The sequence below is a fragment of the Macaca nemestrina genome, chromosome 5, assembly GCF_043159975.1.
Source record: "Macaca nemestrina isolate mMacNem1 chromosome 5, mMacNem.hap1, whole genome shotgun sequence".
NCBI classification, from domain to species: Eukaryota; Metazoa; Chordata; class Mammalia; order Primates; family Cercopithecidae; genus Macaca; species Macaca nemestrina.
In genome coordinates this window covers 110,484,179-110,509,313 of record NC_092129.1, presented here as the reverse complement: position 1 = coordinate 110,509,313, position 25,135 = coordinate 110,484,179, and the positions used below count along the sequence as shown (strand labels likewise).

Here is a 25,135-nt window from a genome sequence, read left to right as displayed (position 1 = left end):
CTGTTACACTAATTGTATTTGAATTATTTTGTATCAAATAGATATTTGGTGCTTGAAAAACTGAAGAAGGAAGACGCTGACCGAATTCATATATTCAGTTCTTTTTTCTATAAACGCCTTAATCAGAGAGAGAGGAGAAATCATGAAACAACTAATCTGTCGTAAGTCAAATTCTGAAAATATTTAACAGATGTAAGTCACTCAAATTTAACTAACTAAATAATCACGTACTTGAAAGAAAACACAAATCTCTGCAATTCTTTTGCTTACTTTTTAAATTCTCCAGCCAGGAAGAGAACACACTAAATAAGTCAGTTCCATTTTCATGCTTCATGGGTTCATATTCACCTGCCTTAGACTAACTTTGTGCTAGTTTTGGAATTTTTTTTAACAACTTACTTATATTGAGGCAATATCATTTACTTCTCTTATCAATTTACAAAATTAATATAATTCATAACATTCTAATACTTTCAGAATACCTAGAATTTATAAATGTTCTAGGTCAAATATGTAGAATAGTGTTTCCCAGATGTGACTAATAGGATTTTTTTTTAATTACTTAGATACTTACTAACTACAGATTACTCTGTTTTATCCTAGGTGTTTATCCATAATAGAAAGGAACCTGTGAATCTATACTCTTAATAAGCTCTTTGGGTGATTCTTCTCAGACAAATTAAGGAAGTACTATTGTACATAGTAGGCCTGATTTGTTTTTTTTTCAAGACAGGGTCTCACTCTGTCACCCAGGCTGGAGGGCATTGGTATAATCTTGTCTTACTGCAAACTCCACCTCCCACTCTCAAGTGATCCTTCCACCTCAGCCTCTCAAGTAGCTGGGACTAAGACACATGCCACCCTACCCAGCTAATTTTTGTATTTTTTGTAGAGACAGAGTTTCACCATGTTTCCCAGGCTGGTTTCAAACTCCTGGGCTCAAGGAATCTGCTCGCCTCTGCCTCCCAAAGTACTGGGATTTCAAGTGTGAGCCACCATGCCCACCTATTTTCTTTATAATTCTTCTCCATATAGTGATGGCATCTAGCTCTGATAATTTGCTGGTAATTGATCAGAAGATACACTTAAGAATTGGTAGATTTTTAAATTTAAAACTAGTCTTAGATGTCTTGAATTGATGGCTGCTATGCATGATAATAAGTAATAATAAATAATATTTTCTCTTATTTCAGCAATTCCTAATGTTGCCTCTTAGAGTTGATAATAGTCATTGGTTTTGACCAGTGCTCATAGCTATATTGCTTCATCTGCCATCAGATAATGCTCACTTTTCCTACTGTTTTCTCCCCAGTTACCCTAAGTTTTACTTGGCTACACCTCTCAGTATAGTTGCCAGTACCAATTCTGCAGTAATAAAAACAGTAAAGAGAAGTCTAGGCAAGATAAGCACTAGAACTTCGCCCCTCAGATGGAGTAACAGGAGTAAAATATCTTTCTCCAAATTCAACAGTGGGTAGTCCCATGCCTTCCTAGTTTCAATCCAACAAGTTCTATTTTCTTTCCCCAGTTTGTCAAACCATTTTATGCAACTGTTTGAGCTATTACATCTGAATCTTCTTAATTTATAAATCACTACATATAAGCTGGAGCACTAGAAATATTTCAGAAGCTTATAATTTATCTCTTTCTTACAGAATACAGCAAAAGCGACATGGGAGAGTAAAAACATGGACCCGGCATGTAGATATTTTTGAGAAGGATTTTATTTTTGTACCCCTTAATGAAGCGTGAGTAAGGATTTCCTTTATGTAAATGATGGCAATTTTTAAATAATTAGTATGAGGTGAAGAATTCATTTTAAAACATCTTTCTGAAGTCTCTTGTATATATTCATATTTGTACTGCCTGTTTTACAAGAATTAATGCAGTTTCACAGTGAATCATGTAAGATACTGAATTTTACAGACAGTAGACCCAGATACCTTTCTAATCTCATTTTATTCATTAATGTCAAATAATACTATTTTTTAAAAAAAAGTGGTGCTTATTGTCTAACAAATAATCTATAGAAAAGTATTATTTTTACAAAAAGATGATTAGGTCACATAAAGGAGTTGGAATCTTAAGTTTAAAATACACTTCTGTTTTTAACCAGAAGGGAGAAAATGATGGTTGGATTTATGCCATTTTTCAATTAAAAACCATGCGGACTACTTGAAGAAGTTTCTGAGTAAATGGAGGTGTTTAAATATTTATATTATTCTCTCACAATGACTAGATAGTGTTATTTTACAAGTAAGACTTAAAAGTTTTTTGTATTTTGTTCTTTTGTTTTTCTATGCCCTCGATCCAAAGACCACCAGAAATACACTTGTAGTTGGAAAACTTTGTTTATTACTTACATCAAGGAATAACACACACCATGGGCAGCTCTGGAGCCTCTCATTAAAAGGGAGTTTCAAAGAATCTGTGAAAGCATCTGGGCTTTCCTTGGGTGATAATGGGGGAGGATCTAAAGTAGTGGTGGTTTGCCTAGGTAAAGAAGTAGCATTCACTTATTAATAAAGAAGAAGAATGTTGAGTATTTTGTGGTTTCCAACTATAACCTTATATTTTTCTCTGCTTAGACAAATTATGATAATGGCCCTACTTTGTCTCACTCTATCATGGTTGCAGAATATGCTTTCCTGGAGTTGATATTCTATGAGATTGTTTATGTATAATAAGTCTAGCTGTGCCAAGCTAGCTTCCGAATTTTTTTTTTTTTTTTTTTTTTTTTTAACTTTTGTAGAGGTGGGTATCTCACTGTGTTGCTCAGGCTGGTCTTGAACTCTTGGCCTCAAGCCATCCCCCCCACCTCAGGCTCCCAAGTAGCTGGGATTATAGACATGAGCCACTGCTCCTGGCAGAGCTATATATTTTTAAATTCATATTATTATAGTAAAATTTAAAACATTTAAAACTAGTTGATTTCTTCATTCTCTTCAAAATAAGGTTTTGGCTGGGTGTGGTGGCTCAGGCCTATAATCCCAGCACTTTGGGAGGCCAAGGGGGCAGAGTACTTGAGGTCAGGGATTCAAGACCAGGTTGGCCAACGTGGTGAAACCTGTGTCTCTACTGAAAATACAAAAATTAGCTGGGCGTGGTGGTGTGTGCCTGTCATCCCAGGTACTCAGGAGGCTGAGGCAGGAGGATCGCCTGAACCCGGGAGGCAGAAGTTGCATGCCTCTGCACTCCAGCCTGGGCAGCAGAGTGAGACTCCATCTCAAAAAGAAAGAATGAAAAGAGGTTTCTTGACTGGGTACAAATTTGTCTTGTAAAGTAACATATGAACAGCTTACTAAGTGAAAAGGAGAAAATGAATTATAAACATTTTAAATAGAAATATAATTTGATTACACAAGATTTAGGGATAGAGGCACATCCCTCTTAATCACTATACCTGTGCATGGAAGTTATTATCAGTGCTTCCAGTCATCTTAGTGAGAGGTAGAGAATGAACTCTGTAAGAGGACTCTACCATTTATAGATTTAAAAATAGCCTATAAATCAAGAGAGCTTGTTTTTGTTTTTGCTTTTTTTTTTTTTTTTTGAAGAGATAAAGCTACAAATACTTATGCATTAATTATGTTAGATTGGCTGCCATATATTTGTCATCTGTTTTGTTTTTATTTTTTCTGGTGGTACCAATTTTTTTTTCTTTTTTTTTTTTTTTTTTTCTCGTGATAGAGTCTCTCTGTGTCATCCAGACTGGAATGTAGTAGCATGATGTCAGTTTAGTGCAGCCTCAACCTCCCAGGCTTAAGCGATCCTCTATCCTCAGCCTCCTGAGTAGCTGGGACTATAGGTACATGCTACCACGCCTGGCTAATTTTTGTGTTTTTTTTAGAGGATGGGGTTTTGCCATGCTGCCCAGACTGGTCTCAAACTCCAGAGCCCAAGCAATCCACCTGCCTTATCCTCTCAAAGTGCTGGAATTACAGGCATGTGCCACTGTACCTGGCCCAATTTTTTTCTTAAGTTTCTAAGCTGTTTATTAAAAATTGTTATAGTAATTTCCAGGAACACAAATTTGATGTATGGGTCTAATCCATCTTAAGTGAAATTGCCTGGGTATTTTGTTTTGTTTTGTTTTTTAGAGACAGAGTCTCATTCTGTTGCCCAGGCTGGAGTACAGTGGTGCAATCATAGCTCACTGAAGCTTCAAACTCTTAGGCTTAAGTGATCCTCCTGTCTCAGCCTCCCAAGTAGCTAGAACTACAGTGTGTGCCATAGGCCCAGCTAATTTTTTTTTTTTAATTTTTTTTAGAGATGGGGTCTAGCTATGTTGGCCAGACTGGTCTCAAACTTCTGGCCTCAAGCAGTTCCCCCACCTCAGCCTCCCATAGCACCAGGATTACAGGCGTGAGCCACTGCGCCTGGCCAAAAGTCTGTGTTAGTGTCTCTCCTGCTGTTAAAGTTAATGTAGCTATTATTAAAAGGAATCATAAAAGCAAAACCCTGGCTTAAAGGAAGTAATTGTTGGAAGTAATGGTCTGATTCAGCTTTCTCTTTTAGGCCAAAAAGGATTTTTCCTAGTTTTTAGGTGAGGAAATTTGTAGCTTAGCCATATTGGCATAGCTAAGAAATGTTAAGAACTGTGATAGGCTTTATTACAGCAGTAGGTTGAGAGTCACTGTATTACACTGTATTTCATCAATTTTATTTTATTTATTTTGAGATGGGGTCTCACTCTGTCTCCCACGCTGGAGTGCAGTGGCACCATATTGGCTCACTACAACCTCCGCCTCCCAGGCTCAAACTATCCTCCCACCTCAGCCCCCAACCCCAGTAGCTTGGACCACAGGCACGTGCCATCACACCCAGCTAATATTTTGTGTTTTTGGTAGAAACGGGGTTTTGCCACGTTGCCCAGGCCAGTCTCCAACTCCTGAACTCAAGCGATCCACCTGCTTCAGCCTCCCAAAGTGTTGGGATTACAGGTGTGAGCCACCATATCCGGCATCAATTTTTAAAACACATTTTTTTCTCATTGCAACATGTCTGAAGTTGAGATGTGACTTTATAAATAAAATTAGCTATGTGTTAGAAATGATGAAACGAGGAGGTTGGTGCGTTAGCCTGATCTAAATCCATAGGGTACTAAGGATTAATAACGAAGAACAGGAGAGAAGCAAGCGTTCATCCATCTGGCCTTCGCAATACTGAAGATGAAGCCAGCCAGCCTATGACAGCCATTTCTACTGGATACTGTTCGATGAAGAGATAGATAGTGCTGTTTCTTATTACTGCCTTGGGTACTCTAATCTTTTGCAAAAATGAGAATGTGGAATAATTTTTATCCACGGCAAGATAATTTGTTTTTCATCCAGCAAATATTTATTGAAAACCCTATCATAGGACAAACATTATTGTACTTGACCAATAAGCTTCCTGACATCTATAGCCTATTCCTTGTATCCCAACAGAGCCCTGTGTCTAGCAAAAAATGAATGTTAGCCAGTACTGTACAGCTTCTTGCTTGTGTCCTGTACTCTACTGTTGGGAACATTGATACCTGAATTCAGCTGTATCATAAGCACTGCTTGATAGCTGGAACTGTCTACTAATACTTAAATTTTTGTACAAGGACTAAATTAGATATGTTATTTATTTTTAATGTATTAAATTTCAATATAGCATAAGATAAAACATTACTTATATACGTATTTTGATATTAAGCCTTTCCTATCTTAATAACACACAGTAACAGTAAAAAGAACAAAACTATATATGCAATTCTTAGAAAATGTTGAAAATCATATAACCTAATTAGACTGCTGAAGACAGTTTAATCTTTTTTTTTTTTTTTTTTTTTTTTTTGAGATGGAGTCTCACTCTGTCGCCCAAGGTGGAATGCAGTGGCACAATCTTGGCTCACTGCAACCTCCGCCTTCCGGGTTCAAGCAGTTCTCCTGCCTCAGCCTCCCGAGTAGCTGGGACTACAGGTGCACACTGCCACGCCCAGCTAATTTTTTGTATTTTAGTAGAGACGCGGTTTCACCGTGTTGCCCAGGCTGTTCTCAAACTCCTGAATTCACTCCTGAATTCAGGCAATCCGTCCTCCTCGGCCTCCCAAAGTGCTAGGATTACAGGCGTGAGCCACCGCCCCTGACCGATAGTTTAATCTTTTTCCATCTTTTTACATAAAGAGAAGGCAAAGGGGAATGATAAGTTGCAAAATGACATACTTGCCAGAAAAAGCAATGAATTTTTCATTCAAAAAACAAGAGGTTCAGGGATTGTTTGCAAAAGTAAATACAGGCTTCATAATTTTAATACAAACTATGTTATTTTTGAATAGACATTGTATTCTGTTACTGAATCAATGATCACATAAAACAAGATTAATTTGAGAATTTTAAAAAAATAAGGTTTTTTTTTTGTTTTTTTGGTTTTTTTTTTTTGAGATGGAGTCTTGCTCTGTCACCTCCAAGCTGGAGTGCAGTGGCACAATCTTAGCATACTGCAACCTCTGCCTCCTGGGTTCAAGTGATTCTCCTGCCTCAGCCTACTGAGTAGCATTTTAGTAGAGACAGGGTTTCACCATGTTGGCCAGACTGGTCTCGAACTCCTGACCTCAGGTGATCCATCTGTCTCAGCCTCCCAAAGTGCTGGGATTACAGGCGTGAGCTACCCCACGGCCAGAATTAGACATTTTTAATAAATTCATTGGCAAGAACTTTAAAAAAAAAACATTTTAATTGATATGTATTGCCAAATATAATAAACTTTTCTAATAACATATTTAGTTATTTCATTTGTTTTTTACAGTGCACACTGGTTTTTGGCTGTTGTTTGTTTCCCCGGTTTGGAAAAACCAAAGTATGAACCTAATCCTCATTACCATGAAAATGCTGTCATACAGAAATGTTCAACTGTAGAGGACAGTTGTATTTCTTCTTCAGCCAGTGAAATGGACAGTTGTTCACAAAACTCTTCTGCCAAGCCTGTAATTAAGAAGATGCTAAACAAAAAACATTGCATAGCTGTAACTGATTCCAATCCTGGGCAGGAAGAAAGTGACCCTCGTTACAAGAGAAACATATGCAGTGTAAAATATAGTGTGAAAAAAATAAATCATACTGCGAGTGAAAATGAAGAATTGAGTAAAGGAGAATCTACATCCCAGAAAGTTGCTGATAGGACTAAAAGTGAGAATGGCCTACAGAATGAAGGTTTCAGTTCCACGCATCATACAGGTACGTATCTAAATGCTTTGAAAGAATGAAAAAATTCAGAATAATCTGGATTTTTTAATAAACAGGATTAAGACAGGTTTTTTTTAAACAGGTTTAAAAAAAAAAAAATCAGGTTAATGGCTGGGTGTGGTGGCTCACACTTATAATCCCAGCACTTTGGGAGGCCAAGGTGGGAGGATCACTTGAAGCCAGGAGTTTGAGACCAGCCTGGGCAACATAGCGAGACCCCATCTCCAAAAAAAATAAATAGAAAATTTTTAAAGAATTTACTTATAACAATATAGTAACACAACTTACTTTTAATTTATACTGAAGTGTAATTATAATAACATTCACTCATTTTATGAGTGTAGCTTAATGAACTTTGATAAATGTATATATAGCGTCATGTAATCACTACTGCAGTCAAAATTGAGAACCTGACCAGGGCACAGTGGCTCACACCTGTAATCCCAGCCCTTTGAGGCGCCAAGATTGGCAGATTACTTGAGCTCAGAAGTTTGAAACTAGCCTGGGCAACATGGTGAAGCCCTGTCTCTACCAAAAATACAAAAACTTAGCCAGACATGGTGGTGCACATCTGTGGTCCCAGCTACTTGAGAGGTTGAGGAGGGAGGGTCGCTTGAGCTCAGGGGGCTGAAGTTGCAGTGAGTGGAGATCGCGCCATTGCACTCCAGCCCAGGTGACAGAGGGAAACCCCATCTCAAAATAAAAAAACAAAAAAATTGAGAACTTTTCATCACTCCAAAAAAAAATCCCCTTGTGCCCTTTTTGTATTCTGTTTCTTCTGTCACCCCTAGAGTGCAATTTTGAAATTGTAGAACAAAGTTTATATTTTCCATTTATTGGAACTTGGATTAAATTTCATAGGAAATTTACAGTATTCAGCATTAACAGTAATTGTGCAGTCTTAGATGTATAAGACAAATTTACCGCCGGGCGCGGTGGCTCAAGCCTGTAATCCCAGCACTTTGGGAGGCCGAGACGGGCGGATCACGAGGTCGGGAGATCGAGACCATCCTGGCTAACACGGTGAAACCCCGTCTCTACTAAAAAAATACAAAAAACTAGCCGGGCGAGGTGGTGGGCGCCTGTAGTCCCAGCTACTCGGGAGGCTGAGGCAGGAGAATGGCGTGAACCCGGGAGGCGGAGCTTGCAGTGAGCTGAGATCCGGCCACTGCACTCCAGCCTGGGCGACAGAGCGAGACTCTGTCTCAAAAAAAAAAAAAAAAAAAGACAAATTTACCAATGTGTAAATTGAGATCAAATGGACCAAGGCAGAAATTAAAGTTTTCTCCTCAAAATAATTGTGGACATTCCAATTAAAGTTTGGTTCTTCATTCCTCACTCTCCTTCACTGTTTTCAGTGGGAAGAGGAGCACTGGTCCAATCTCTGCTTGTTTAAATCTCTCTTCAGCTCTAATATATTGATTTTTGTCCTTGAGTCAGTTCCGTAGTTGTAGAACCTGTTAAATCTAGTTGTGGCCAGGTGTGGTTAAATCCAGCACTTTGGGAGGCCAAGGCGGGTGGATCACCAGGTCAGGAGTTTGAGACCAGCCTGACCAACGTGGTAAAACCCCATCTCTACTGAAGATACAAAAATTAGCTGGGTATGGTGGCACGCGCCTGTAATCCCAGCTACTCAGGAGGCTGAGGCAGGAGAATCACTTGAACCCGGGGGCGGAGGTTGCAGTGAATTGAGATTGTGCTACTGCACTTCAGGCTGGACAACAGCGAGACTCCATCTCAAAAGTAAATACATAAATAAAAAGCTAGTTTCTGTTCAAATTCTTACATTTGATATCAAGTCAATTGTATAATTTCCTCTCCAACCTACAAGTAAAATAGTCCTCGCCATAAAAACCCATAACATGCTATATTGTGTGCCTTGCAAACTTCTTAAACTGTGAATAGATCTAATACATTTTTCTTCTTTTTTTCCTAACACCTTGCTCATGGAACTAATGAATTTTCTTTGGATGAAAAATATTGGTATAGGACATAGAATAAATTATGTGAATTCAGAAAGAACCTATCAAAAATTGTGAATATGGAACATACTCTTGGCACTTATACCAGCTTATATTATTTTAGTGAGTTAGAAAGCTATTGTTAAGCCTTTTTTTTTTTTTTTTTTTTTTTTTTTTTGAGGTGGAGTCTCTCTTAGTCACCCATGCTGGAGTGCAGTGGCACAATCTTGGCTCACTGCAACCTCCCCTTCCCAGGTTCAAGTGATTGTCTTCTCGGCCTCCCTAGTAGCTGGGATTAGAGGTGCATGCCACCTCACCCGACCTGTTGAGCTCTTGTAAGAAATCTCCTGAGCAGGAAAATCTAGAGTAGATTAGTGGCTGCTTGGGGCTTTTGGGGGTGGTCAGGTGAGGTGGGTGGGCATTTAGGAAGAGAGTGATAGCTAAGTGGTATGGGGTTTCTTTTTGAGATGATGAAAAGGTTTAAAAATTGGTTGTGATGACTGTGCATATACTAAAAAATATTAGATTGTATACTTTAAATGGGTGTATATGGTATGTGAATTAAATTTTAGTATGGCTCTTTTTTTAAGTCTCCTTTTGGCCAATAATCTTACATACTTTAATGTAAATTCAGATGAATTAAGGTGCTTGACTTAAAGCAATGGGACAAAAGCCTAGGACTTCATATACACCAACTCCAGAGATTTCTAGTGCTCTCACCTACAAATTAATTTTCTGGTCAAGTAACATCCAGTTAAATTTGAGTAAATAGCCTCAAAAATCCTAATGGAGACCAAAGCCAAAAATAACTTGTTTTATGTAGTTTGCCTTCTTAATACTTGTTTATCCCATTTACTCATTTTTGAATTATACTTTGTACATTTTTGTTTTGTTTTTAGTATGTGTATACCATATCAGCTATCTCTTCCTCTGAAACAAATGTTTTACAAAAAACAATGATTTCACATATAGTCAACAAGTGTTGACTATGTCAGATAACAGGCTGTAGTAAATAAGTGGAAATTAGGTTTTTACAGTAAACTAGGGAAGTAACAATGTGTGGAATCACTACTTTCACTTGCTGTTTTTTCACTTGACACCTTGTGAAATAGTTGGCTTGCCATGGTGCATGAAATATGTGTACGCTTAAACTCTGGAATCACGCTCAGCATCTTCACATGGTCTCATTATATGAGAAGTCCTCAGGAACTGACACTGATTGAGAGGACCACTGATCAAGTCATCACCTCTCAGTTTACTCCAGATCATTTGTTTATGGAGGGAATTGACTGCATCATTTAAGCTATTTTTCTCCTGTTTTTGAAAGGCATTCGTAGTTTAGTTTAAGGTAGATAGATATTTATGTGACCACAGTTTACATAGATAATAATGATTTGCTGCTAGAAGTAACCCGATTGTAACTAATTCTGAATTGCCTGAAGATTTTGGACAAATGTTATTCAGATACAGGTGTTTTAGCTTTAAACAGACTTAAAAATACAGATTTTTGGAAAAGATAAATTGAAGAGGTAATTCTTTTTTTTCTTTTTTTCTTTCTTTCTTTTTTTTTTTTTTTTAAAGACAGGGTCTCACTCTGTTGCCCAGGCTGGAATGCAGTGGCACAGTCACAGCTCACTGAAGCCCCTACCTCCTGGACTCAAGCAATCCTCCCAACTCAACCCCCCGAGTAGCTGGGACTATAGGCATGTGTCACCTGCCCGGCAAAATTTATTTTCTGTAGAGACAGGGGCTCCCTATGTTGCCCAGGCTGGTCTCAAACTTCTGTGTTAAAGCAGTCCATCCATCTCAGCCTCCCAGAGTGTTGGGATTACAGATGTGAGCCACTGCCCTCAGCCCATAGTGGTTTTTTTGTTGTGGTGGTGGATTTTTGTTGTTTTTCGAGACAGAGTCTCACTTTCATACAAGTTAAGAGTACAGCGATGCAATCACAGTTCACCGTAATCTCAACCTCCCATGTTCAAGTGATCCTCCCACTTCAGTTTCCTGAGTGACTGGGACCACAGGTGCACACCACTACACCTGTATGATTATTTTATTTTGTTTGTACAGACAGGGTCTCGCTATGTTGCCCAGGTGATCCTTCTGAACTCAAGTGATCCTCCTGCCTCAGCCTCCTGAAGTGCTAGCTGGGATTACAGGTGCTAGGCCACTGTGTCTGGCCCCATGGTGCTTTATTGGTTTATTGGCTATTTTAAATAGTATGCTTCTGAACACAACAGTTAGATATATATCTTTTCTCTTTTTTTGAGACAGAGTCTCGCTCTATCACTGAGATCGGAGTACAGTGGTGTGATCTTGGCTTACTGCAACCTTCAGTATCCCAGGTTCAAGCAATTCTCCTGTCTCAGCCTCCCGAGTAGCTGGGATTACAAGTGCATGCCACCATACCCGGCTAGTTTTTGTATTTTTTAGTAGAGATAGGGTTTCACTGTGTTAGCCAGTCTGGATTATATATCTTTTCAGATTTTTTGCTTCCTTTTCATCCCATCTTGTTTATGTTAATATTTTAACACCTTTTTAGTAACTTAAACCAAAATTAATTTTATCCTGTCTAAAATACCTAAGAGTCATGCTTTTCAAATTTTTGAAAGGAAAATAAATAAATAAAAATCAGCTGGGCATAGTGGTGTGCACCTGTAATCCCAGCACTCTGGGAGGCCAAAGCAGGAGGATGGCTTGAGCCTGGGAGATTAAGGTTACAGTGAGTTATGATTGCATCACTGGACTCCACCTGGTCAAAAGAGTGAGAGAAATCCTGTCTCTTAAAAAAATAAGGCCAGGCATGGTGGCTCATGCCTGTAATCCCAACACTTTGGGAGGCCAAGGCCGGTGGATCACTTGAGGACAGGAGTTCAAGACCAGCCTGGTCAACATGGCAAAACCCCATCTCTACTAAAAATACAAAAATGTGGCCAGGCGCAGTGGCTCACGCCTGTAATCCCAGCACTTTGGGAGGCCTAGGCGGGTGGATCACGAGATCAGGAGATCCAGACCATCCTGGCTAACACGGTGAAACCCTGTCTCTACTAAAAAGACAAAAAAGGAGCTGGGCGTGGTAGCAGGCGCCTGTAGTCCCAGCTACTCGGGAGACTGAGGCAGGAGAATGGCGTGAACCTGGGAAGCAGAGCTTGCAGTGAGCCGAGATTACGCCACTGCACTCCAGCCTGGGCAATGAGCAAGACTCAAAAAGAAAAAAGATGCCAGGCATGGTGGTATGCACCTGTAATCCCAGCTACTCAGTAGGCTGAGGCAGGAGAATCACTTGAACCCGGAAGGCAGAGGTTGCAGTGAGCCGAGATTGTGCCACTGCCCTCCAGCCTGGGCAACAGCAAGACTCCGTCTCAAAAAAATAAAAAATAAATAAATAAGTAAAATAAAATTTTGAAGTGGTAGTAAATCTTAACATTTCTTTGAAACATGTGATTAGCTTCTTTTGGCAAAATAGTTCCTTATTATTTGTCTAAAAACAGACCTATTACTTACTTGTAATTAATGTTCATTTTTGCCCTGAATTGTATAATTTTCCACATTTTCGAAATTTTAATTATTATGCAGTTGCATTTTCTTTTATGTTCTGTGATTTGCTGTTTCTGTTATTGGACATAGGTTATTTTCAGACTGTCATAGCTTTCATTACTAAAGACACCTGACTTGCCTAGCACAAAAGTACTTACTTCTTTATACATATACATATATATGTATTTAAGTATATATATACTTAATCATATAGCTGATACTTAGTTTTTAAATTTTAATGAATTTTAGCATCTGAGTAGTGGAAACAACTGTAATTGACATGTCAATCCAGGTTTTTAAAATAACTCACTTTATGTTTGTGATATTACAGACTAAGGCAGATTTTGTGTCCTTGACTACTATATCCTTAATTAACTACTAGCATTAATTTCAGCCTCATGTACCATGAGTGATAGACATGGCCTTTTTTATTATGTAATGTTTCTTACTGGTACAGATGGCTTAAGCAATATCAGACTAAACTATAGCGATGAATCACCTGAAGGTGGTAAAATGCTTGAAGATGAACTCATTGACTTCTCAGAAGATCAGGATAACCAGGTAAAACTTAATGCTTGGCAAAAAGTTCTAATGTTCTATCTGATTAAACGTTTTTCTTGCTGAACATGGCGGTGCATACCTGTAGTCCCAGTGACTTGGGAGGCTAAGGCAGAAAGATCTCTTGAGCCTAGGAGTTTGAGTTCAGCCTGGGCAACATAAGGAACCTCCATCTCTTTTAAAAAAAAAAAAAAAAGAAAAGAAAAGAAAAAGAAAAAGAAAAAACTTGTACTTTATAAAGTCTTGTAAAGCAATTTCTTCAACTAGTAATTTATCATGGCTTCTGGATTTGGATCATATCTTAAAAAACAAATTCAGCTTTCAAGTCAGAAGTTGCCAGGATAAATGTATTCATGCTGTTGTTGCTGCTACTGTGGTGTGGACTGAACTTTAATATATTAATTATCCCACCCTAACTCAGCTACCACCACCACTACCCACTTTCCTCTTTCAAAGCATTTATGAGTCATACTTAACTTTTAACCTGACTTGACATTCAAGAAGCAAATGTTTAAATCTTCAGTTATGTGGTACATGAGTACCAAAAAATTATATTGTTTTCCCATTTTTCCAGTGATTTTTTTTCTCCTGCCTGATTCAATTTATATATGTCATGGCAGAAGCAGATAATATTTATAGTTAATATAGATGAATTCTGACTTTTCCTTAGAGTCTCATTTGACATTTCCTTAGAGTCTCTTATTAAATACTGTTAATAAACAGTATTAACAGCAAGAATAAAGTGTATCTGTGAAAATACTTTTTAGCTTCTGTTAAAGAGGATTTTATATTGAGAAAAGTTTATAATCTACAGCATACCATTTTGTTAATTCTCTGATCTTTCGTTAGTTGTTAGGACATACTGAGTTGTATAGTAGTGAAGATGGCTTTATACTGTACCATCTTTCCTTTTGCTTTATCTTCCTGTGAACAAAAGGCATGTTATGATATCTCTTGGTTTACAATGTGTGGCAGCTAAATACAGCTTTTCAATCCAACATATATAGGAATTACATTCATGATTTATAATGAGCACTTAGGTACTTTTGATTATAACAGTTACCTGTGATGTGAACAAGCTAATGTAACTGTGTTTTATTATTACTGTTATTCCTACTATTGATTATTCCATTCATAAAGTTGCCAGAAGCTTTCTCAAAGAACAACAATGACCAAAAAAGCCTTGTTTATTTTACATTCAAGAGAATCTGCAGAATAAGGACACAGTATCCTTAAGTTAGCTTCTCTCAAGTGAGATGGTTATGTGGGTTTCTCAAGGAAAACAGTGTTTCCAAAAACCCTTTAAATATTTCTGGTGTGAAAACATTGTTCATGTAAAATAACATGTTATTTATATCCTATTGTGAAATAGCTGTCTTAGCCAACAAACTAAATTTTTGTAAAAATAAACTAAAATCAGAGCAGTGATATTTGGTGAGATAAGAATCGGTCATAATATATTCAATCTTAAAGATTTATTCTAGATTGAGTAAATAGATGTAACAATTTGTTATAAACCTTTGGTAGTTTCTTTTCCTTAAAATATCAATGTTGTAGCATTAGATAATTGGAACTAAGTAACATATATCTCTATTGTCTAATCACCTAAATAGAGAAAAATTTTTGACATTCATTACAGATATTTTGTCTCCAATGTGCTATTTTGTTAGGTTATTAGTTATTTAGATTATATATTTTCAATATTAACAGTAGGCTGTCTCTTATAGGATGATAGCAGTGATGATGGATTCCTTGCTGATGACAGCTGCAATTCAGAAATAGGACAGTGGCATTTAAAGCCTACTATCTGTAAACAGTAAGCATTAACTGTGTATCTTGCAAACTACATAATTTTTATTTCAGTATGCTCATAAAATAAAACATAACAGGACAGTTTTTTTTTTTTTTTAAACAAATACTTAAGCAAAACTCATAAATGCTGTCAGAGTCAGTGAGGAAACTTGAGGCATGCTATCCAGGGATTAAAACGGGAAGAATGGATAATCATTTCAGTCCTCCATTTGCCAGTTTCCCCAGCCTCTGCATGCACGTGTGCACGCACAAATGTTTTGTTTTGTTTACTTTTTTTTTTGTATATATTTGTTGAGACAGAGTCTTGCTCTGTCACCCAGGCTGGAGTGCAGTGGCACGATCCCAGCTCACCACAACCTCCGCCTCCCAGGTTCAAGCGATTCTCATACTCAGCCTCAGGAATAGCTGGGACTACAGGTGCGCACCACCATGCCTGGCTAAGTTTTGTATTTTTAGTAGAGATGGGGTTTTGCCATGTTGGCAAGACTGGTCTCAAACTCCTGGCCTCAAGCGATCTGCCTGCCTCAGACTCCCAAAGTGCCGAGATTACAGGCATGACCCATCGCGCCTGGCCACAAGTTTTGATAGTGAACCACTGTTCCTTTTTACTTAACAGTGTTTTGGAGCAGAAATTACTATATATCAAAATAGTAACATGGGGTTGGAGTTTACACTGATTCCTTAGCTGCTTTATGAAGGCTGTGGAGTAACCTAAGGCAGATGTAAGAGACATGTTCCAACTGAGAGCTCCAAGTAAGAGTGAGTCAGTTTTGGTTTTCAGAAGTACATGTTTATTCTGAGGTCTCTCCAGCGATGTTGAACTTCTTAGATGAAGTATTACCTATTTCTAGGTTTAATCTCCTTTGACTTTTTTTTATAGAAAATGTTGACAGAAACTATTAAGAGACTTTGAAAATGAAGCATCATTTTACAGAAAAATAGAGACCTAGGGTAGTTAAAGAATCTGCTCCAAACTTTATAAAATTTTGGCAGGAAGAACCTAGATCAATTCCAGACACAGTGGGTCACACTTATAATCCTAGCACTTTTGAAGGCCAAAGCAGGAGGATTGCGTGAAGCCAGGAGTTCAAGACCAGCTTGGGCAACACAGTGAGACCCCATCTCTGGAAAAAGTTAATAAAAAAAAAAAAAAAAAAGAACCAAGTGTGGTGGCTAAAAAATAACCTCGATTTTTTTAACATCTGAGGGCTTTGGGCTCTACATTAGACTTCCTTACTTGAGTTTACAACGTAACTTTATAGAATTAAAATATTGAAAGTTGAATCATCAGCCATCAACATTTATATACAGAGTTATACAGAGTGTTATACAGTGTGTTCTGAAGTTAAATCTTGAAAAAAAAACCACACATTCTAAACTAATTGTTTTATATGATGATTACCTGTTTTATCTATAATAAATTTTAGTTAAAAATGAGGTTTTTGGCTGGGCGCAGTAGTACATGCCTATAATCCCAGCACTTTGGAAGGCTGAGGCGGGCAGATAGCTTGAGCCCAGGAGTTCTGTACCAGCCTGGGCAACATGGAAAAACCCTGTCTCTACAAAAAACATACAAAAATTAGCTGAGCGTGGACACACATGCCTGCAGTTCCAACTCCTCAGGGGGCTGAGGTGGGAGGATTACCTGCACTCAGGACATTGAGGCTGCAGTGAGCCGTTATTACGCCACTTCACATGGTGACAAGAGTAAGACCCTGGGGTCGGGGGGATTATTTTCTTTCTACTTTTTCATGGCCCTTCTTTTGTTGATTTGGAATATGGGGATGTTCAAATTTTCAGAATTGTTTTGACTTTTTCCTAATTTTGAAGTACTTTTAGAAACCAACTACAGAATTTTAGTATAAAATATAGCTAAGATACGGTTAATATTCTATAATTCAATATTTAATATATCCATAGATATTTAAGTATTATTAGATTATAAAGTTCAAATGTGTCTATAAGGTTCATTTTTTTTTCCCGTCACTAGTACTGAGTCATACAAAGGGAATTTTGGATGTTTCAAATTTGATTGTTTATAATATGCCACTTTTAATCCCTGTATGCCCTTGTAATATTATGAAGTATTCGACTTTTGGTTATTTTTACCCTGCAGACCTTGTATCTTACTTATGGACTCACTCCGAGGCCCTTCTCGGTCAAATGTTGTCAAAATTTTAAGAGAGTAAGTTCACACTTTATTTTGTATTCTGATGGGGTGAAGAACTATGTATATTTTTATATATGTGTATTCTTAATATATATGAATTATTGCAGGTATTTAGAAGTGGAATGGGAAGTTAAAAAAGGAAGCAAAAGAAGTTTTTCCAAAGATGTTATGAAGGGCTCTAATCCAAAAGTACCACAGCAGAACAACTTCAGTGACTGTGGTGTATATGTATTGCAGTATGTAGAGAGCTTTTTTGAGGTGGGTTTCAATTTGTTGGATCTGATATAATAAAAAAATAGTGCATTTTACTTTACCTTAGTAAAAAACACAATAAGCAAATATTTCAGAGTTTCAAAATTATTGTTTCAAAAATTGTTCCATGGAGCAAAAACTTCTAAATGGCAGAACCTTCAAGGGATAAAAATAGTATATTTACAGTTCATCAAATCCAAGGCTTGTTGAGCTCATTCTATCACTGAACAATCAACCTGCCCTCTCTACTAGCTCTTTCCACCTTAAGAAATCTCTCCCATGATTCACACTGCCTCTTTTAGCCTCTTTTCTCCTCTTCATAGATATATTTCTTAAGAAGTGTTTATATTCACACTCTAATTCTACAGATTCCACCTTTGTAATCTCTAAAATCTGGCTTCATCCTTACCCTTATGTTAAAATTGTTTTTGACTTTCCAGCACCCTTCGACAGTGTCAACCATTTCTTCCTCACTCTCTTGGCTTTGACTTCAGAGGTACAGTACCACACATACCTCTCTTGGATATTCTTTATAGTGATCTTGACTCCTATCTTCATCCATCATAAAGTGGCTGACCACTAGTTTCTGTGAATTGTCACTTAATGTCAGATAGGTTTACTTCTTTATCCTCAAGTGTCACTATTCTGAACTGCTATACCAATCTCTAACAGATTCCTGTGCCTCCTGCCTTCTGTGTTTCATGGTTGTTTTACAAAAACATAAATCTAATCCTGTTCTTTTCCTACTTTAAATCTTATAGTGGCTTCCTGTGGCTGTTGATTTACAGAGCAAAATCTTTCACATGATTGATAAACACCTATGTGATATGACCCCTAATTTAAGCTTCTAGCCTCATTTTCCCACCATTTTCACTCTAGCATTTAATATAACAGCCAGCCACCTGAATGCCATTGTTTGGTGTTCTTTTTTGCCTCTGGGCCTTGATTCATATTTCCTAACCTGGAATATTCTTTTGTTGCCTCTATCATACCTTGGCTGTCTAACATATATTCTTTCTTCAGGTCTTAGCCTAAATATCACTTCCTCTTGGAATTGCATAAAACCCCCAGATATGTATTTTCACAGTACTCTATGCTTCTGTCATAATACTTGCCATATTTCTTGCTTTAATTGTTGAATTACCTGTCTTTCTAAACTGGAGCTAGCAAACTCGTTAATAAAGTAGTAAATACGTTAGACTTTGCAACTGTACGGTCTCTATTGCCTCTTAGTTCTGTTGTCCAGTGAAAGCATCTGTAGACCATATGTAAATGAGTTAGTGTGACTGTATTCCAATAAAACTTTATTACAGAAACAGGCAGTGGGCAGAATTTGGTCCACTGGCACACCCTGATCTAGACTGTAAGATCTGTGACAGAAACTGTGTCTTGTATCTCCAGTACCTAGCACAGTACTTGACCTGTGATAGATAATACACAAATACATATTGAATGAGTTGCTGGATTTTCTTATTTTTAACTTTGGAATGTTTCTGTGATTGAAATGAAAGGTTATTTATTACAATTTTCTAATATGCATTTAATTGTTTTATTTTCAGAATCCAATTCTCAATTTTGAACTACCTATGAATTTGGCAAACTGGTTTCCTCCACCAAGAATGAGAACAAAAAGAGAAGAAATCCGAAACATAATTCTGAAGCTACAGGAAGATCAGAGCAAAGAGAAAAAAAAGCATAAGGACACTTACTCAACAGAAGCACCTTTAGGCGAAGGAATAGAACAATATGTCAATAGTATCTCAGATTGACCATTTCTGTTACTTGTCAGTTCTACCTTCAAAAACTAAAAATGACTTTCAAATTTGGGTGTAGACAGTAAAGAACTGAAGTGCTCACTACTCAGTGATTTGGAAATTTTGATGCTTGTATAAATGTCACATAATTAATTTCCAAAGGCGTATGTATTAAGTAAAAGTCTGTAAATATGTTAATGAGGCCAATTTTTCCAACATTTATAATTATTTTTTTCACTTGTTAGGAAGCTTTTGTTATGTATTTTCTGTTAATAGTACCTAAAATTGCAACTTCTAAACACAAATAAAAAGAAAATATTTATAGGAGGAAATGATTAATTTGATATTCTTTAGTGAACTTCTTTAATTCCTCATTGGGTGTGACATATTTCATGGGAATATTCAGATATCTATGGTAATATTTTGACCCTTTATATTTGTTCTAAAATAAGTCAAAATGTGAAAATAATATTAAATCTAAGATATTTTGAACTAAGCATCTTTATATGCTTGTATAACAGGAACAAAGTAACAGCTTTTCAATTCAGACACTGCCTTGTGTTCAGTGAACCCAAGAAATGTAATAAATATTTGTAATTTTACACAAATATTTAAGAGGAAAGAGTATTAAGAGCAATTCAAAAAAAGTAACCTTCTACTACAAAATAACTATTCTTGCATATATTATCATCAAATGCATTTTTGAAGACATCAAAGACTCAGGTTAAAACTATTTTGGTAAGTGCAGCTTGAATTTCAAATATCCCGTGTTTATATTACAGCTTGAAGTATGCTACAATCTGTGTCATACAGTTAATTGATAAGCATTTTTAATCTGTGTAAACACAGGAATTTAAATAGGAATTTACTATTTTTTGGTAAACTTTTGCTATTTTTTCATTGCTCATTTTGTTATTATTTTGATAAAGTATCAGACTTTTTGCTTGAGTTTTTCAGTGTAAATTTTTTTTTACATGTAAAATTACTGTATTCAATTGCATAATACAGGAAAAATCTTTGAATTCCCCTTTAAAAGTACTAAAATTTGATGGTTTCCATGACAGATTTATAGCACATATAGGGATCTTACATATATCTGCAGAAACTTCCTTATTTTTCAAATGAAATGATATATACTTCTTTCAAATGAACTTTGAAACTTGAAACATAGTCATTTTTTGTTAAATATTGAGTTTTTAAATACACATATCAAAAATAGTTGAGAATAAAAAGAAGGCCTAATCATCAGCAATTACTTTATTTTTAATTTGGCCACCTCTGACATTGCAATCAATATCTTAGGGTATTTTCTTGAATTTAATAAAGTCCCATGGGTGTCTTCAGGGTGAATGGGAATGTTAACAACCAAAAAATATCTATTGAGACACAATAGAGTCTCAATAAGAGAAATATTAAAATGAAAGAAAGGTCACCATTAGTGATTATCAATTGTAGTTTGTTACTTTGAACTATATTTCTGATTATCTCTTTATAGTAGTAACTTAGAGCTATTAGCTCAGATATCTTAATTAGCTCAGATAGGAAAAACAAGTTTAATTTTGTTATTTTCTGAACATGGCAAAATGCTTTTCAATTTCTAATAAAACTGGGATAAAAAATTGAAGTTTTTTTAAAAAAAAACGTAATAGCAATAAGCAAAATTGGCACACATAATTTTTTTAATGCACTATATTTTGTCAGAATCTGAAGATACTGAAAAACTTCTAAAATGCCTACTTTTGTGTTAATTTGTAATGGTTACATTTTGCACCCTTAGATAATGTTTGATAAGATAAAAATATAATGTATCCCTTGTACCAACTCAAGTCAATCACATTTTAACATGAAAAATATAGATTAATGTATGTCAGCTTTCTAGAGGTAGAATACTCAGCTATTTGATGGTATTTTTCCCACCCCATGTGAAATTTTATTTTTGGAAGTTATGCTAGTGACATTGCAATATATTGAAATCTTTGGAGGCTGCCAGATTGAGCTTCAAAATTAGACTTGAGAATCTTTGGTGTATATGCACATTCACTTGATAATTGTGTACTCTATGTAGTTTAAAGTGGGATCAGCCTTTTAAAATGTGTTATGTTATGAGTACTTAGAAGTTGTGAAACAACTTATAGAGGTTTGTTACTTGACACTGAAACTGCATGACGAGTATCTGGTGTCTTAACTAATTAGATAGATCTGTTGTATTGGTTTTCTTGTTGGATAGAATAACAGTTAATCATTTTTAGAAGAGTTTTAGATTACTTGCCATAAAATTTGTATGTGTCTCAGCTCTTGTTAGTTTAGGAGCAGAGGTGGTGTTTAGTCTCTTCCCTTTAATGTTGCTGTACTACTTTCAGACAGCTGAAAACTTAATGGTGTTATTTCAAGTTCACATAACCCTAAAACAGCTTTTCTTTGTGTAGTAACTTGTGCTTAAACTTTTAGTCAATTAAATGTAGGAGGTTTTATTTGAAAGCATAAATGATTCTCTAAATTACATCTTGTTTTAAGCTACCAAAATGAATTCAATAATTTTTATTTTAAAAAAAAAAAAGATCTCTGAAAACTGTAAGACAATGTAAAAAGAATAAGTTTTAATTCCCCCAAAATCAATAATTGTACTTAAAATCTCAGACAATTCACTGAACAGGAATAATAAAGAACATATTTTAATATATAATATGACCAAGAGTTTGGTGGAGCAAAGCGACTGGAATATAACAATGGAAGGGAATAACTTGGTCAGAAGAAACAACTCATGACTCAGTGTAGTGCTGTTTGTCTAGAAGAGATACAGATAACAAGGCTGCTCTTTAGATCACTGTAAGGACAAAAGAAGAGGGAGATTATTGTTAAGGTGAACTACAGGCTGTTTAGTCAAGTGGATGTAAGTAAATAGTTGAAGACCACCAAGTACAGAGAGGCAAAACCAGACTCTATCTACTAAGAAATGTGCTAAAATACTCCAACAGGGATTTCTGGTACATTTGTCATTTCCTACTCAGGAAGAAGAAAAAGGGTTATGAAAACTGCTATTCCAAAACTTACTACCTGTAGAGGGAGAATTGGTTAAGTGAAAGCAATGTGAATTATGGGGGAAAGTAGCCCAGCCCTACCATCTTAATTCTTAGAAGCCAGATCAAAGAATAATGCTAGAGTTTCCTAAAATACTATTAAGGAAACCAGAGTACAGTGTACTTAGAGAAAAATACCATCGACTCATGGCCTAAAATACTCATAAAAGTTAAAAGCATAGAGGTCTTTATTACAAATGATTACGGTTAAATTGTCCTTAGTGGACATGATTACAGTGAGAAGGATGGTACCCAAAAATAGGTTTGTTTTTTTTTCTTTTTTGAGACAGGGTCTCACTCTATCACCCAGGCTAGAGTACAGTGGCACGATCTTGGTTCACTGCAACTTCCACCTCCCTGGCTCAAGCGATTCTCCCACTTCAGCTTCCTAAGTAGCTGGGACTACAGGTGCATGCCACAAAACTAGGATTTTTATCTAAACATGTATTAAAATCATCCAAGGAGCTTTATAAACTGTAAGAATTTCCCAGTTATTTCTGGTGCACACCTCCTTGTGGCAAGCCACTGATTTGAAAGGATCAGTATTTGTCTCTGGTGGCTTTCTTGTTGCTGGTCCCAAAGGTAGTGAGGCTTGTCTGCGTTTTCTTCTCACCAGTGCTTAAAGATAACGCTTTTAAGTGCTTCCCCCAAATTCCCATTGAGAACCTGATTGATGAGGTCGTGCTATTACTAAGCCTTGAGGAATTAAAGTACAGGCGGAGTATGTCTTACCTGAAATGCTTCAGACCAGAGGTGTTTCAGATTTTTTTGTATTTTAGAGTGCTTGTATTCATACTGTTGAGCATTCCAAATCTGAAATCTGAAATGCTCCAAGGAGCATTTCTTTTGTGTCATATCAGTGCTCAAAATGTTTCAGATGTTCAGGTTTGAGATGCTCAACCTATATTAAACTACTCGTAGGTTAGAGACTAGCAAATGTCCTGATTTTCAAAGGGAAAAAGTAGATTCTGCAAATTATAAAGTAGTTCTTGATAAGACTCTAAGATGAATTATCAAAAGACTGGTTTATGAACTCCTAAAGCAGGGGTCACCAGGATCATATCATGGGATCATGGGACCACTAACAGCAAGTTTGTCTCATATATATACATATATAGTTTGTTTGTTTTTTAAGACCAGATCCTGCTGTGTCACCCAGGCTGAAGCGCAGTGGCACGATCTTGGCTCACTGCAGCCTCAAACTCCTGGGCTCAAGCAATTGTCTTGCCTTAGCCTCCTGAGTAGCTGGCACCACACCTGGCTAATGTTTTGTGTGTGTGTGTGTGTGTGTGTGTGTGTGTTTTGTTTTGTTTTGTTTTGTAGAGACCGGGTTTCATCATGTTGCTCAGGCTGGTCCCGAACTCCTGGGTTCAAGTGATCCAACTGCCTCAGCCTCCGAAAGTGCTGGGACTACAGGCGTGAGCCACTGTGCCCAGCCTGTTTAATATTTTTAACGGGATTCTGGACCAGTTAATCGGTAGAATGCAGATAGACCATGAATTTTCAAAGTGTGTTTGATAACTTTGTTTTCATAGATAATAGATTATGTGGTCATTTAAATTTAGAAAACAGTTTAAGCAGGTCTCCTCATGGGACTTCTTGGAGTCTCTAATAGGCTAATGTGCAGAACACAGCATTACTGTAGAATTTGACCATATCCTCTTTCTCTCCTGGACTGGCTTTCTAAACTTCCTTATAAATGCTACCCGTCAGAAGACATAGTTTCAACTATTGGGGGTTTTTGTGAACTGACCTTCGATAGAAGATGCTTTTAAAATTGATTTGAGGTTTGTTTTTTTTACATTTTATTAATAGTTGGGTATATATATGATTCAGAAACTTGAAAATATGTGACCAGTGTCTTAGGGAAATGAAGTTTAATAAGGAGAATTTTTCTTTAATCATGATGAAAATAACCATTGTGAAAAAATTACAAATATTTTTATACAAGTGGATTCTTCTAGAAAAAAGCAAATTTAGTGATACTAATCTTTTGAAAGGTTAGCAAATCCCCTAAATTCCTCATATCCAAGTAGCAATTGTGTAAAAATATGAAAGTGGATCGAAACGTTATCTTGAGACTTTTCCTTCTGTTTATATCTGAACCACTTAACTGCTAGATTAAACCCTCAACTTCCACTCAATTATCTTTTATTTTAGAATTAAACTGCAATAGACAAAGTTTATACCTAGAAGCATTTTTTTTTCTTCTAAAGAAATCTGTGCGCCAGTTGGTTGCAGTGGCTCACGCCTGTAATCCCAGCACTTTGGGAGGCTGAGGCAGGCGGATCACGAGGTCAGCAGATCGAGACCATCCTAGCTAACACGGTGAAACCCCATCTCTACTAAAAAATACAAAAAATTAGCCAGGCGTGGTGTCGGTCGCCTGTGGTCTCAGCTATTGGGGAGGCTGAAGCAGGAGAATGGCATGAACCTGGGAGGTGGAGCTTGCAGTGAGCAGAGATCACGCCACTGCATTCCAGCCTGGGCGACAGAGCGAGACTTCCGTCTCAAAAAAAAAAAAAAAAATATATATATATATATGCAAGAAAGTACTCTTGGAGCTCAGCATGGTGACGCATATCTGTAAACCCAGCTACTTGGGAGGCTGAGGTGGGAGGATCACTTGAGCCCAGGAGTTCAAATCCAGCCTGAGCCACAAAGCAAGACCTTCGTGTCTTTAAAAAAATTGTCTCCGTAAAAAACGTTTAACTATTCTGTAAGTTAGAAATTATTGTTATTAATTTCCAGTGTTTTTAACCCCTTAACTGAAAAATAGTTGTTCAAACCTGTTAGAGAATAT

At 36.8% G+C, this 25,135-nt stretch overlaps 1 protein-coding gene across 13 annotated transcripts in view; it reads left to right on the top strand.

Moving 5' to 3' along the window:
- LOC105479432 (SUMO specific peptidase 6) overlaps positions 1 to 24,809 on the top strand; it is a 122,050-nt gene extending 97,241 nt beyond the window's left edge. For 7 of the 13 annotated variants that reach the window (XM_071096839.1, XM_071096832.1, XM_071096840.1 and 4 more), the window contains 8 exons: positions 42 to 161; positions 1,656 to 1,748; positions 6,775 to 7,202; positions 13,167 to 13,270; positions 14,995 to 15,083; positions 17,196 to 17,264; positions 17,357 to 17,507; positions 19,061 to 24,809. In XM_071096839.1, the coding sequence (XP_070952940.1) occupies positions 42 to 161; positions 1,656 to 1,748; positions 6,775 to 7,202; positions 13,167 to 13,270; positions 14,995 to 15,083; positions 17,196 to 17,264; positions 17,357 to 17,507; positions 19,061 to 19,270 (1,264 nt within the window). In that variant the 3' untranslated portion in view covers positions 19,271 to 24,809. The remainder of the gene's footprint in view (positions 1 to 41; positions 162 to 1,655; positions 1,749 to 6,774; positions 7,203 to 13,166; positions 13,271 to 14,994; positions 15,084 to 17,195; positions 17,265 to 17,356; positions 17,508 to 19,060) is intronic. The other 6 variants (XM_071096831.1, XM_071096830.1, XM_071096829.1 and 3 more) reach the window with 1 other exon arrangement.
- Positions 24,810 to 25,135: the final 326 nt, after the last annotated feature.